Raw genomic sequence first — 15,496 nt, forward strand, 5'->3', positions numbered from 1 at the left:
ACTAATTTTCAAAAAGAAGATAGAGCAGCTTTTAAACTAGAACAAGGGGGAAAGCAGACAGTCACTCAGCAGTGCATGGTTCAGAGAAATGTATCCTTGAAACAGGAGAGTTAGGGCATCCCAACAGAGAGGTTCCAATAAAAGCAAAAATGTAGTCCATGTGCCTACATGTAAGAAATCACCGAAGCTAATGATTTCCAAATTATCCCTAACAACTGAAATGTCTGTATGCTAATGCCAGAAGTCTAAGAAGTAAAATAGGAGAGTTACAGTGTATAGCAGTAAATGATGAGATTGACATAATTGGCATCACAGAGACTTGGTGGAAGGAGGATAACAAATGGGACTACTATATCAGGGTACAAATTATATTGCAATGATAGGGAGGATCAACAGTGGGGGTGTGGCATTTTATGTCTGGGAGGGTATAGAGTCCAACAGGATAAAGACCATACAAGAGACTAAATTCTCAGTAGAATCTATATGGGTAGAAATCCCATGTGTTTTGGGTAAGAGTATAGTGATAGGAGTATACTACTGTCCACCTGTATAAAATGGTCAGAAAGATGATGAAATGCAAAGAGAAATAAGGGAAGCTAACCAATTTGGCAGTACAATAATAATGGGAGATTTCAATTACCCCAATATTGACTGGGTAAATTTAACATCAGGACTTGCTAGAGACATAAAGTCCTTGGATAAATGACTAATAATGAATAAATAATGAATAAATAATAATAAATGACTGCTTCATGGAGCAATTGGTTCAGGAACCAACAAGAGAGGGAGCTATTTTAGATTTAATTCTTAGTGGTATGCAGGATTTGGTAAGAGAGGTAACAGTAGTGGGGCCACTTGGCAATAGTGATCATAACATGATCAAATTTAAATAATAACTGTAAGCCTGTTCTCTCAGATGATGTGTGCCCGGGAATGAGGTGGCCAGCAGGTGGGATTGCCCTGGTGCTCTTGAGCCTCCGTTTCCGCCAGCCATAGAGGGAGCTTCGGGCGACACCGGCTTCGTCATTGGAGTTCCTCTTTGCCTGGACTTTGCCTGCGCTTGTCCCGTTCTCCTCGTGGTCCATGACCAGCCTGCAAGGGCTGTGTAGGGCGCGCAGTGGGGCAGGGTGGTCCGTGACTCAGTCCCGTGGGTGGGCTGAGTAGGGTGCCCTGAGAGACAGTGCCAATGTCCTCCTGCCTTATGCCTTGTCTTGTTTGGATCAAGTTCCTCGTCATGCGTGTGATGCCGTCGCATCAACCCAGTCTTGTCTAAGATGCCGTCGCATCAATCATAGTCCTGTCTACGTGTCAAGGCCTCCGTCTGCCCTCAACCTCAGGCCAGGCCTGCTGCTCCAATGCTGATCAAGCGGCATGTCCGAAAGGGCTCGGAACAGTCAGAGGACCCCTACCAACATCATGTTGTTGGCGCTGGGAGCTTGCAGGCCTGGCAGAGGATCAGCCCGTCAGCCATGCAGAGCCACCGTCAACCCTCGGCTCAGCCCTGAAGGTCTGGGCCCGGGCTGAGGCCCAAGGGCACACTAAACACTCCTGTTCCTAACAGAATGTAAGGCCTTCGAGGCCGCCGTACGTAACAACTACAGTGACATCTTCAGCCAGGGTGTGGACTGAGAAGGTATATTGCTTTTTTGTTATCCTGGGAACGCAAGGTCATGAGACCTGGCTCACCAGAGATAGGAGGTCAAATGAAAAATACAATGCTTCCCCATCCAAATAAAGAGCAAATAAAAATGTTACACTGAACTCCTCTACCTGCCTTTGAGCAGACAGGAGGTCACCGGTCCAGCCAACTTCACAGAGGGTGCTGTAAGAAATGGTATGCTATTCTCCAAATTCTTTATTCCAGGATAGGCAACTCTGTTCCTTGAATTTCACAAGCCAGTTGGGTTTTCAGGATATCCACAAAGAATATGCATAAGATGTATTTGCATGGAATGGAGGTAGTACATGCAAATGCATCTCATGAATATTCAGCGTGGATATCTTGAAAACCTGACCAGCTTGTGGCACTTGAGGACTCGAGTTGCCTACCCTTGTCCTAATCCCATGTTCTAGACTAGGGATATCCAGTGAAGATTCCAAGGGGTGGGTACATGATTAATTAAAATTATCAGACAGTGGTCAGTCTCTAAAAATAAGCCAGGCAGTAATGACATTGGGTACATTCCTATGACTGGCTTTCCTTTAATTTCCTTAGCTCTGGTAGTACAGTATTTAAACATAGAAGTGCTCTTGATATCCTGGTATAGGTTTGACTTTCTTGCTAACCCTCTATACTGAAAAATATAGACATTCTTTTAAATACAATTTCCTCTTTGTTAGTCCTAAATTATGCTATGCAAAAGCTCTCTGGGTTATTTGTGCTGCCCTTAATTTAATATTATTAAAACCAGATTAACCAACATGAGTTCAGCAGTGTCCCTCTGCGTTTTTCTCTGTCTGGCCATTACTTTCCTCAGAGATGCAATGCTAAGCGAAGCAACTGGCTATGTTTGATTCTGGGTTTTTTTTTTTTTTTTAATGGAAATACAGGTTAAGAAAGTATATTACAGTACACCTGAATCTGCTTTGTGACTGCAGGCTTCTATTTGTAGCAGTGTACCACAGCATGCACATGACCATATGAAGTAACAGTGCCATAAGTAAACTGCAAGGACTTAAATTCACTCAGAGGTTAAGGCATCCAGGTTTGTGCAGCAACTGTACAAGATCATCTAGAATCAATGCAATAGTTTTCACAAGAACTTAAGGCCTGCAGCCACTGCAGGGTGCCATTTTATGTGTGTTAATTGTTCCTCGGAGCCCAGAAAGTGAGGACTGCCTGCAGCTGTGACAGGAAGCATGTGGGGCTGTAAAAGGCTTATCCTGCTGGCTGAGCGAGTTTGATTCCCCATGACTCAGACCCAGTCAGGCAGCATAACCTGGCATGCTAGGACACCCGACCAGCAACAAAGTACCACTGTAAGTATTTTTTTGTTATTGCCTTCACCTCTTACTTGGAAGGTAACAAGGTTATAAATGTGCTGGCGGCAGGAGTGAAGTTACGGTTACAGTACAGCAATGTACGTAACTCGGTGGGGCAACGCTTCCTTCCAGCTGTGTGCAAAAACAAGTACCTGGGAGTAATCAGACACGCTGAGAAACGAAGGCATGAAAAAGGTCAGGTTTCCAGTTTTAGAGTTTATCCATTGAGGGGAACACTCAAATAAATGATGTGAAGAATGTCAGAAAATTGGCTTGCATGTCACTGCTTAGCAGTGGTGAGGGTATGACCTCAATAACCATTGGAACAGACAATAACAACGAATATGTAAAGGTGAAAAAAGCAAAAGAGAGAAACAAGCAGTTAACAAAACTGACAAAAATAATATGAGCTAGCACCGAAAACGTTTGGAAAAAAAATGAATTAAAATCAAATCTACACTTCCAAATTAATGATAAATGAACCTCAACTACTCATACTACTCAAAACACTATGAGTAGTTGAGGTTCATTTATTCATTATTCATGGGAGTGTGGATTTATCGTTTTATTAACTGCAGGCAGAGGTGCCATATTGCCATGGGCAAAGTTATGGCCATCAGTGGAGATGAATTTTATGCCAGAAGGGCAAGGTAATAACAAGTCATCAATGTCCTGGACTGTAAGACTCGAAAAAGCCAAACAGGTGTCATGAAGAACTGGAAAATCTATGCATGATGTAGAGTTCTGTGAAAATAAGTGTAGAAACTGCATTAACTGACAAAACACACACAAGACAGATAGACAGGCCAATACAGTAAAGCATGCTTAGCTGAGCGAACTGTTTAGCATGTGCTTTGGACTTACATCCTCAACCCATTATACAATAAGGGGTTTAGTGCATCCAAAATGCACGCCCAATCCCCCCTCGAAACTAATAGCGCTCATCACATGCAAATGCATGTCGATGAGCGCTATTAGCTATTCGCCCCAAATACAACAAAAAAAATGTGTGCACAGTCCACACATTTGTATGCTCAGAAATGAACGGCAGCCCAGAGCAGGCATTATTTTCTGAGTGACCAGAAAAAGTGCACAGAAAAGCAGAAAATACTGCTTTTCTGCACATCCTCCAACTTAATATCATGGCGATGTTAAGTCGGAGGAACCAAAAGGTTAAAAATTTTTTTTTTAAAATGTTCAAAAAAAAAAAAAAAAAGTGCCGGCGGTCAGGTTAGGAAAAGGGACGCTCAATTAATGAGCGTCCCTTTTCCTAATCCGTGGCTGTGTGCAGGTTAGGAAAACAGATGCTCGTGACATTGAGCGTCCGTTTCCCTAACCCGCTGACAGCCACCTCTCCTAGGCTGCCAAGGAGGCGCGAGGGGCGCACAATTGTCCCTAGCGCCTCCTTTTAGTGCGACCCCTCATTTAAATATTGTACCGCGTGCCCAGGAGAGGTGGCTGGGCGTGCGTTAGGAAAGTGGGTGCCGGACACTGAGCACCCGTTTTCCGTGTGACTTTACTGTATCGGCCTGAAAGTCAGTGATAATTTAAGAGCAGGGTACAGACCAGGCCCCACATTGCCCATTTATGTGGAGCTGTGAAAACATCTAAAATGGTGCAGCTTAAGAAAAGCTCTTTAGCTAGGTGTTAAGCATCGACATGTTCCTAAAGTTATTTCAGTAGGAACATGAAACAGACCTCATACGGAGAGGCACCAAACTTTCTTTGGTCTGTTTCATGCAAAGTATACCTACCGATATAACTTTAAGAGTATATCGTTTTGCAGAGTGACCTTCTCTCTTAGTATTAGTGGTTTTTTTTGCGCTCTTCAGGGTTTGATTTGTAAGAATCGACATTTCAAATCTGCCAGGGTTTCTGAAACCCTCTGATATCTCAATTTTTCCTAACTGGAGAAAAAGAAAATGTCCAATCGCTTCGGTTTCACATGTGGGTGTCATATAAAACTCCGTAATTTAATGACAGTGTCAAAGGGTGCTGAGCTATTTTTGCTGGGTCTCTCATAGCTCCAGATTTCCTGACTTTTATTTTCCATTTATCTTAGACCCATAACACTTTAAACACTTTTTAGTAATGCATTATTTGTGAGATTTAAAGAACTAAAGCGTTTCTTTTAATACCGTTTCTGGGGTCTATTTGTGAGTCCAGAGGACCCCTACATTTTCTTAAATTGATACGGATGTCTGTTCATATTGACCCCCACATCAGTATGATAGTGATGCTACACTGCTAGGAAGATCAATACACAGGTTTTGAAAATCAAGACCCTGACTGGGGGAAATTATAGTCCTTGGGTTTTAATTTGGCCCTTCAAAGCTTCTAGCACAGGGGTAGGCAAATCCGGTCCTAGAGTGCCACAAACAGGTCTGGTTTTCAGCATATCCATCTCTATGGTGATCTCTTACTTGAATATACGTATTATCCTTGTTTAGTCTTCTTCTATGGACATGGTGCACAGCACAATGTTTACACCCATGAAATGTCCATAAATTAAATACTTAAAAGCACTGAGAATACCTATATAGGATAAGCTCAACTAGGGTACTAAATTTACTTCAAAAATTCAGAAAGATGTTTTAGTGGGAGTCAGATTCTTTTGGAGAGAAATATATTTTTGACCTCATCTTCCTCAGTATGGATTTTTTTTTTTTAACCAGAATTTGGAACAATGACAAGGATTGGGTCTGATAAATGTGCCAGTTTTCAGAAAACATTTTTTTTTTAAACCAAACAGGAATTGGGAAAACCATAACTTAACAAGGAAAGGGAATTAGACCCCTATGATCGGTGGATGCTACAATACCATCATAACATACCAAGCATAGTTTCAATAAATGGAGTTTTGACATACTCACCATTAGAAGCCTATCTCCCACTTGTAACCGTCCATCCTTTTGTGCTGCTCCGCCATCAATAATTTTGGTAACATAAATACTGTTATCTCCAGGGATGTGTTGATTTCCTATTCCTCCTGCGATACTAAATCCCAAACCTAAAACAGAAATATACAAAGTTGTTACATACCTCTTCCCTAACAGGAAGACTATTAAATACAGCCATTATATCAATGCTCAATCATACAAAATACATGGAGGTCAATATTCAAAGCCAACTCACAAGTTATCCATCAAAGTGGCAAGTTATCCATCTAACTCTAGTTTATCCAAGTTAGTCATCTAACTCCAAGTTAGCCAGTTAAATGTTTAGTTTTGAATATTGACCTCAGGGTGTTTTGGACAGGAATGATAGTGCAATTATGACAACAACAAAGAAAACACTGCAGTGGCAGATGAGCGGATCATTATGCACGTGGTGATGTAACATGACCATACTGCCATTCATTGTAGTATCTATATTACTTTTACTAGCACTATTTAAAAAAAAAAAAAAAAAAAAAAAAGTCTGTATGCTGGAGTAACACAAATTTTCATTTGTACAGCAGAAACACGCGCCATCTGTAGCTGCACAATTGCATTTGAAATGACCTCAAACCAGCTGTCTGGCCACAGTGACTAGCAATGAGAATGTCATGTTATCAAGGGTACGAGACCCCGTGATCGTATAGCCATAGCCAATATTCTGTATGGCAGCTGCCATCAAACTTGGATTGCCCCATGCTTAGGGACTGTCATTTTCAGTTTTTATTCCTTCTCCCAAAAAGATTTACCCGTGATTATTACAAGAACAAAAATAATATTTACCAAGAAAAATGACAAGTCATTTTTTCCACTAATTGCTCCCATTTTTGTTGTCGTTGTAATAAAAACTGATAAAGACCCAGGAAAAGTAAAATAAAAACCTGAAAAGGAGGGTCCCTTAACCATGCTGCTCAGTTATAGCATTAGTTAAACATATGCAATAACGGTGGGGCTGCAAGGATATTGACTAGATGGGCCTTATGGTTCTTATTTATGTCTCATTCATCTTGTGGGACAAAAGGGAAAGAAGAACCAAGGTTATTCAGATTATTATTAGAATTATTACCACTTAAATGTAACTGGAGACACTAAGACTTGCTTAAGGTGCACAGAAATTAAAGCAGAGAAGCCGGGAGTTCCAGTCCTTTATTCTAAACACAAGACCTCTGACTTTTTTTTTTTTCAAAAGGATTTCCAGGGTTAAATAGAGAGGAACCTACATGAATTGGTTGTCTGAAAACAGCCTTCCCTCAAGCCGCCGTAACCCATGCACAGTTTTCCCAAAGAGCGCACTTTTAGCCATTTTTGGGGGAAGTGTTACTGGAAGTGTGTTTCATGGGAAATTGGAAAATAACACATGTAAATTGCATACTCAAATGTCAGCACATTATATTCTATGAAAAATCTACCCCCACAAAAAGCAGGTTCAATAGCCCAGACGTACTTTGTACTTATGCTAAGTTTTCAAAAGGAAAGCATGCCCTTCATGATTTCTTGGACCAATTCACTCACAACATTTGGGGGCCTCTACTGTTTGAACAGTGTTTGAACATCAGGTTTTTCCCAAATTGCAATGGATGTAAAAGGGTTTGTAAGGATTTATAAGGGCATACTGTAACCAGTGCATTACTGCCTGTCCCTCCCCCCCGCCCGCTCTCTCTTGGCTGCAGGAAGGGGTAGAGAGTGATGGCTCAGGTGTCCTCTTCTGATGGTGTTAATAGATCTTCTTCACCACCGCCCCTCCTAAGCCCCTCTTCCATGCTGTTTTTAAGAGCCAGGATATTCATTTTCAGGAGCTCATACATAGTAAAACAGGAGCACGAAATGGGGTCTCTTCTTCATTTCAGACTACTGGACTCCCTTTTCTTGAGCTGGTCATCTGTCTAAGCAAGTGACTGCTCCTGCTAGCCACGTGACAGAGCCCACCTGTAAGCTGACCTGTCTGATAAAACAGTCATTCAGGATTGGAGGATCCTGTTTCCAGGAAGAACTGAATAACTCAGTGATATTATTGCTGTTCTGGCCAAAGTTCAACCTCTCTATATTCTGCTGAAATAAAAGTCAAGCATTCATTTGGTGAGGCAGAATACATATTTTGCTGCATAGTATTGAAATTTCAGATATCTCCCACAGGTTCATTCTGATAGATGATTTTGAAGGCAAACATGTCTTCAGCACAGTTTGTAAAAAGTTAATCATGGTGTGCAGGAGGTAGAACCACCACAGAAATTCCATTAATACCTTGCGCTCAGCCCCTCACTCTCCGCTTGGGACTATGTTTTCTGGGTCCCTGCAGTACTGGTTTGCACCCCAAACCTTTGATGGAGGCATTGTTAGACAGGGTCACTTCATACCCTGACTGATGCTCCTTAATCAGAGACACTGTCTCTTGCATTTTGTCTCTGAACAAATTCTCTCCTGTACACGGTACATCTTCCAGGCAATTGAGACCATTCTCTCAAAGCCTATGTGAGCCTCCTAGCTTTTATAGATACTTCCAAGTTTCTGACTGTTTTGTCAAAGGCCTATTATGGAATTGGATGAGATGTTGCCCATATTCCTCCACTTCCTCCATGGCATCCTGGAACTCTGCTTGCCTAGGGTCTTCTGCTTCTGCTAAAGGTTTTAGCTTTTGAACACACTCATGTAAATACTGCATCATAAACAGCTGGTGGACAACAATCCTAACACTAAGCATTGATCTTGGAAGACCTTCTCCGCAAATGCATCCAATAGGGATGTGAATCGTTTTAGGACGATTAAAATTATCGTCCGATAATTTTAATATCGTTTTAAACCGTTATGGAACACAATACAATAGAGATTCTAACGATTTATCGTTATAAATCGTTAGAATCGTGAGCCGGCACACTAAAACCCCCTAAAACCCACCCCCAACCCTTTAAATTAAATCCCCCACCCTCCCGAACCCCCCCCAAATGACTTAAATAACCTGCGGGTCCAGCGGCGGTCCGGAACGGCAGCGGTCCGGAACGGGCTCCTGCTACTGAATCTTGTTGTCTTCGGCCGGCGCCATTTTCCAAAATGGCGCCGAAAAATGGCGGCGGCCATAGACGAACACGATTGGACGGCAGGAGGTCCTTCCGGACCCCCGCTGGACTTTTGGCAAGTCTTGTGGGGGTCAGGAGGCCCCCCCCAAGCTGGCCAAAAGTTCCTGGAGGTCCAGCGGGGGTCAGGGAGCGATTTCCCGCCGCGAATCGTTTTCGTACGGAAAATGGCGCCGGCAGGAGATCGACTGCAGGAGGTCGTTCAGCGAGGGTTCCGGCGCCTCGCTGAACGACCTCCTGCAGTCGATCTCCTGCCGGCGCCATTTTCCGTACGAAAACGATTCGCGGCGGGAAATCGCTCCCTGACCCCCGCTGGACCTCCAGGAACTTTTGGCCAGCTTGGGGGGGGGCCTCCTGACCCCCACAAGACTTGCCAAAAGTCCAGCGGGGGTCCGGAAGGACCTCCTGCCGTCCAATCGTGTTCGTCTATGGCCACCGCCATTTTTCGGCGCTATTTTGGAAAATGGCGCCGGCCGAAGACAACAAGATTCAGTAGCAGGAGCCCGTTCCGGACCGCTGCCGTTCCGGACCGCCGCTGGACCCGCAGGTTATTTAAGTCATTTGGGGGGGGGTTCGGGAGGGTGGGGGAAAGGGTCGGGGGTGGGTTTTAGGGGGTTTTAATGTGCCGGTTTTGCGATTTTACGTTTTTTCGATTTTTTACGATTTTTCACGATTTTTCACGATATTTTACCCCCCCAAACGGCAACAATACGATTCCCTCCCCCTCCCAGCCGAAATCGATCGTTAAGACGATCGAGGACACGATTCACATCTCTAGCATCCAATACTTTTGGATACTTCTTGGGAGACACATTGGCAAGTTCTTTTGAGCATTTTGCCTACATTAAAACAGACTACAGTATGACAGAGTACTGTAGAAGCTGGACTACTCAAAACCCTGTGGCAGCCTGCACTTTGTACTTTAAGTCAATTTTTCGGGTTATCAGAAGGCATGGAATGAAAGCCTGTCACATCCTCATGAGATCTTTCAGGATGCCATGAACTGGAATGGAAGCAGAATCTGCAGAGGGTTGAAGAAGTTGCAAGACAAAATATTCCATTCTTGGGTCCTGTTTGTTTCTCAGGATGATAGACAATGTTTTTTTCCAGTTTGTTCAGAAAGCAAGAATAACCGAGATCTTCCAGAGGAGATATATGCTATGGTAAATCCAGAAAGGGATCTGAAGAAAAACCCATAGAGTTTTCCTCACCTGACCATGGAAGGACATTCTGCCAAGACCTTGATGAGAATGATGGAGACTAAGGAGGTAACCTCTGATGGTCAAGGAAGAGAGGACAGAAGAAACTCCAAATAAGCTGACTCCATCGCTTCCCCTTCCAACTCATGGGAGGACCCCTTTGGGGTGACTAATTGGACAAGGAAGGCAATGGACTCACTGCCACTTCCAGCAATCTGTGAGGAGAGGCACTGATCTTCCGAGAATTCTTTTGAGCCCTACTGTGTAGGAAATGTTTTCCATCCATGATAGAGGAGGCTCCAACTTCCTTCTTTGATCTTCTGGGGTCTAGGAGGCAAAGAAATTCTTCACCAATTCTGACAGCTGGGCTCTACTAGCTGAGAAATCTTCTGTGCTGGAATGGGAGAAGACACTTCCTCTTTTGACACCCATATGGGTTCATCCTAACTTAGCACTGCAGTAGCAGGTAGCACAGAATATGAGCTCAGAGGCACAGTAGCTATGACCTCTAAAGCATTTTGCTCACATATACTCCATACTGGCTGCATTGAAATATTTCTCTGGCTGGCACCAGGCCTCACCAATGGATATTGGAAAAAGAAAACTCCTACACCAAGGCTCTGCAATCTATGGTGGATAGGCACTTGCTCCCCTGTGCCAAGACACTGAGCTCCAATGAATCTGAAGATGCCCTGATATTCAATGCCAAAGAGACTGACTAAATTCTGGAGCAAGTTGGCATACTCTAGGCCAATGAGATGGATGGTGCCCTGAATGCTGCCAAAGCTAGAACATCCAGGAAAAACAAGATGCTTGACACCATGGTCATCTTCTGCTCCAGAAAGGACAAAGCAGCTGGTGCTGAGTAGACTGTTATCCTTGGCATCAAGGACAGGTCTCCTCTGGTTCACCAGCATGGGCTTCTTCAGCACAGATGGAGATGGCCTCACACTGCTTAAGTGCACTTCTCAATGTCTCTTCTGGTGCCTCCAGTTTCTGCACCACACTCAACTCCTAACCTGTGATAGATCTGGAGGCTGGCGCCACACAGGAGGAGCTTCTCAGCAGACATTTTTATTTATTTATTTATTTATTTATTTATTATATACCGACATTCATCTCAATTGAGATATCACACCGGTTTACATTCAGGTACTGTAGGTATTTCTCTATCCCCAGGGGGCTTACAATCTAAGTTTTTGTACCTGAGGCAATGTAGGGTAAAGTGACTTGCAAAAGGTCACAAGGAGCGACAGCAGGACTTGAACCTTGGTCTCCTGGTTCATAGTCCACTGCTCTAACCACCAGGCTATTCCTCCTCCCTTGCGGGAGTACATGAAATCCACATCCTGACATGACTGATGCTTCTTAAGGTGCTAGAAATCCAAAGAGGCCTTACTGTAGACGTTAATACTGTGCTGCCCACCCTTGCACAAAGGCTTCTGAGTATTACCAGATGGTGACTTCTGCACAGCTTCCTTCTTCTAGGCACTTTACCATTGGGCAGTTGGGAGTGTCATGTCCCAGGCCCAGATAATGGTAACATACTACTACTACCTGTTGTGTCCGTCGGTCGCAGATGGCTACGACAGCTCTGCCTCACCTCTCTTTTACCTTTCTCCTCCTTTGGAAGCATGGCTGCCTCTGCTGCTGTTTGCCGAATGCCTCGCCATCTCCGAGCCAGCATGGGCATCCCTGTCTGCCATGCTTCTTCCTGAGGCCTCCTAGGGCACGTTCGCGCATGCTGCCCATGTTCTTAAACACGTCATGGTGGTAACCTCGAGGGCGGCCCCACCACATGATGTCAGTACCTCCGGGTATTTAAACCTCCGCTCCGCTCCAATACGAGTTAGCAGGGACTTCGGTTTTGCTACTCTGACCGCTTCTAGGCTACTCGCTTGGATTCCTCACTACCCTCCAGGGTATTTTTGCTACCAACTGAAGCTCTGGGTACCCGCTCCTCGGGGGCCCCTCACTTCTACTTGCCCTCCGGGGTTATTCAGCCTAACCATCAGGAAACCCTTGGGGGTCTTGTCTGCTTTATTCCAGGTACCCTCGGTGCTCCTAGGTACTCGCTCCTCGAGGGCTATCCTGCTCTGGGTATCCTGCACCTTGGACCATGGGTCCTTCTCTTCACTCGACTACCAAAGGAAGCTATCATCACTGCTACCCTGTGAGTACTACTATGCTCCAAGCTCTCCTCGCTCCACCCTTCAGGTTCACGGCCTATCCTGCGCTGCGGAACACTACTGGACGTTCGCTACATCTGGGTGAGATCATCTACTATATCACTACTGAGACTATCTGGAGCCTTACTGTGATATTGCTGGACTACAGCACTGTCCTTCCTCGGACAAGTATCATCTTCATCACAGCAATATAATAAAGCTTCTTTTCCTCTGTGTCTGCATGCTATTGAGTCTAGCCTATCGTGGTTCCTCACGGGCCCCTCCCGTGGGAGAAGTCATCGCCACTTCGACCAAGAGTCCCCAATATGCCACAAACACAACACTACCGATCACACTGGTCTGAGTTGGCTAAGACTGAGGCACACAACAGCTCTAGCAGGACCCATGAATCAGGGTGCAGGGGGGCTATGCTGCACACCTGGGTGTGCAAAATCCTATCAGCCATGAAAAAGATGCTGGAGGGTTGGCAGATAAACTGGAGAGGCAGAAGTCTTCAGGCAAATGTTTGTGACAGACAGTGGTGCAAATATCTTGCCCTGGCAATCAAATTTTTTGCACACTCACTGCACCACTCATGGAACTTCACACCACTCCTGGTACAGCTTTGCCTTTCTTAGTGCCTTGAGTTTTTGATGCCATTCTTCCTCTCCCTGAGCCCTCATGGTACATCTTAGGGCTTTGCTGATACTCTTCATGCTGCATTGCTCTGCTCCTACTGTTTTTCATTTTAATCACCAGTGCCACTGCTGCTGCCTTTGCTGCTCTTGGAATCTTAGGATGATTTCTCCTCTGATCTGGCTGTTTTGAAGGTTCTATCCAAATCCCTTTCCTCTACAGTATTTGCTGGTTCTTATTTATTTATTTATTTATTTATTTAACAGTCTTTTATATACCGGGGCACGTTAAAAACATCACCCCGGTTCACAATGTAACGTAACGTAGCAACAGGCTTTACAATAATTTAGGATAGATAAACATAAAACATTATTTAGCTTTACAATAAATTAAAATATATAAACATTGATCTTGTCCTGGCAATCCTATGCTTTACACATGCCTTACCCAGTTATCTTTAATGTTTTCATGCCTTTTTAGACTTTGTCTTCAAAGTCTCTTCCTTACATTTTTTACGACTATTGGTTTCATCCAGTATTTAGCCTTCAATGGATTATACCACAGCAAAAGGCAGAGACAGCAGAAGTGCAGCATTCAAAACCAGGACAATGCTCCTTCATTACTACTGCTTCTCAGATAATGAAGGCAGTATTTACAAAAAATGATTCAGAAAAAGAACTGTATCCTGAATTTCATGAATCATGGGATAGTAAATAGCTAGTGGCTGAAAAGCTTTGGTGTCTCTAGTCAATAGCATCTTAGCCTTCAGTGAAGATGATATTAACAAGGCTGAGAATTACAGGAAAGGAAAGCCTGACCAGCCAGCTCCTTTATTTAATGATGCCTGCCCAGTTTGGTTGGTGCTCACTGCCCCTCATTTGGAACCTTGGGGTGTTCTTGCCACTCTGGGTGCTTGCTTTGACCATATTTATTTATTTATTTATTTATTTATTTAACAGTTTTATATACCGACCTTCATAGTTAATAACCATATCGGATCGGTTTACAATTAACAAGAATATAACTGGGGTAACAATTCAAGTATACGAAAGGTAGACAATAAGTAGGAATGAGTCAAAGTTACAATCAACAGGGTAAGAGAACTTGGAAGCTTGCAACAAGCTGGAAAGAAGATAAGGCAGGAAATAAATATAAAGTGATACCATAGAGCATACGGGTTAAAGCTTAATGGTGCTTTAACCTGGGAAGAGTCAGAGTCCATTCGTGAGTATAATTGCCATAACGGGTAAGTGTGAAGGACAACTAGTGATTGTCTGGTGGGTCAGCGAAGGCTTGGTGAAAGAGCCAGGTTTTAAGTCTTTTTCTAAAAGTTAACAGGCATATATCATATATACCATATATGTACCATATATATACCATATATATACCATATATACCATATATATACACCATATATATACACCATATATATACCATATATCATATATACCATATATCACTGCCAGGGTTTTTCTGCCTCTTTTGGTGCTTTGTTCCCATTTCATGGTGCCTTGAGCTGTTTCTGCCACACTTTGATCCACTTTGCCCCTCTCATGTAGCCTTGGGGGGGTCATGTCACTGTTGGTGCCCTTTGCCAAATTTTGGAGCCTTGGGGTGTTCTGGTCACTTTTGCTGTTGCTTTGCCCCTCTGACAATGCCTTGGAGAACTCCTAAAATAGTAACATCACATACTTACATATTAATGACAGCAAATAAAGACAAAATGGTCCATCCAGTCTGCCCAGCAATTTGTTTATAGTAGTAGCTGCCACACTATGCAAATTACCCTCATGCATTCTTTTAAGATAGTGGCTGCCACTCCATGCAGATTACTCCCACGCAGAAATGTTACACCTCCCCCTTTCTTCATATTCAACCTCAAGCCTTTAGCGATCTGCAGTGTTTGTTCCATGTGCTTTTGAAGTCAATTATTGCTCTTGTCTTCACCACATCTTCTGGGATAGCATTCCAAGCATCCACCACCCTCTCTGTGAAGAAATATTTCCTGATATTGGTTCTGAGTTGTCCTCCCTGGAGTTTCATATCATGATTCCTAGTTCTACTGTTTCCTTTCCAATGGAAAAAGTTTGAAGTTTGTGCATCATTAATAACTGTCAGATATCTGAAGGTCTGTATCACATCTCTCCTGCTCCTCCTTTCCTTCAGCTTCACCTCATAGGTCTTCTGAAATAGACCCCATACCATTTTGGTCGCCTTCCTCTGAAAGTTTCCATTCTGTCTCTATCCTTTTTGAGGCATATTCTCCATAACTGAACATAGTACTCCAGATGAGGCCTCATCAAGGATGTGTACAAGGGCAATATCACCTCCCTTTTTCTGCTAGAGAGATAAAGTGAGGTGACAAAACATTTTTCAGATATATTCGTGAAAGGAGGAAGATCCAAGATGGTACAGTAAAATGAAAGAAGACAAGGAGCAATGTGTTGAAAAAGATGATGAAATAGAAGTAATATTAGACAAATACTTTAGTTCAATTTTCACTAAAG

General features: G+C 43.5%; 1 protein-coding gene across 1 annotated transcript in view; it reads right to left on the reverse strand.

Annotated features, from left to right (window-relative positions):
* Positions 1-15,496, reverse strand: part of DLG2 (discs large MAGUK scaffold protein 2) — a 2,548,136-nt gene that overhangs the window by 943,835 nt on the left and 1,588,805 nt on the right. Inside the window, exon 10 of the mRNA XM_029602231.1 lies at positions 5,856-5,992. Coding sequence (XP_029458091.1) covers positions 5,856-5,992 — 137 coding nt within the window. The remainder of the gene's footprint in view (positions 1-5,855; positions 5,993-15,496) is intronic.

Source organism: Rhinatrema bivittatum, chromosome 5 (assembly GCF_901001135.1).
Source record: "Rhinatrema bivittatum chromosome 5, aRhiBiv1.1, whole genome shotgun sequence".
Classification (NCBI taxonomy): Eukaryota; Metazoa; Chordata; class Amphibia; order Gymnophiona; family Rhinatrematidae; genus Rhinatrema; species Rhinatrema bivittatum.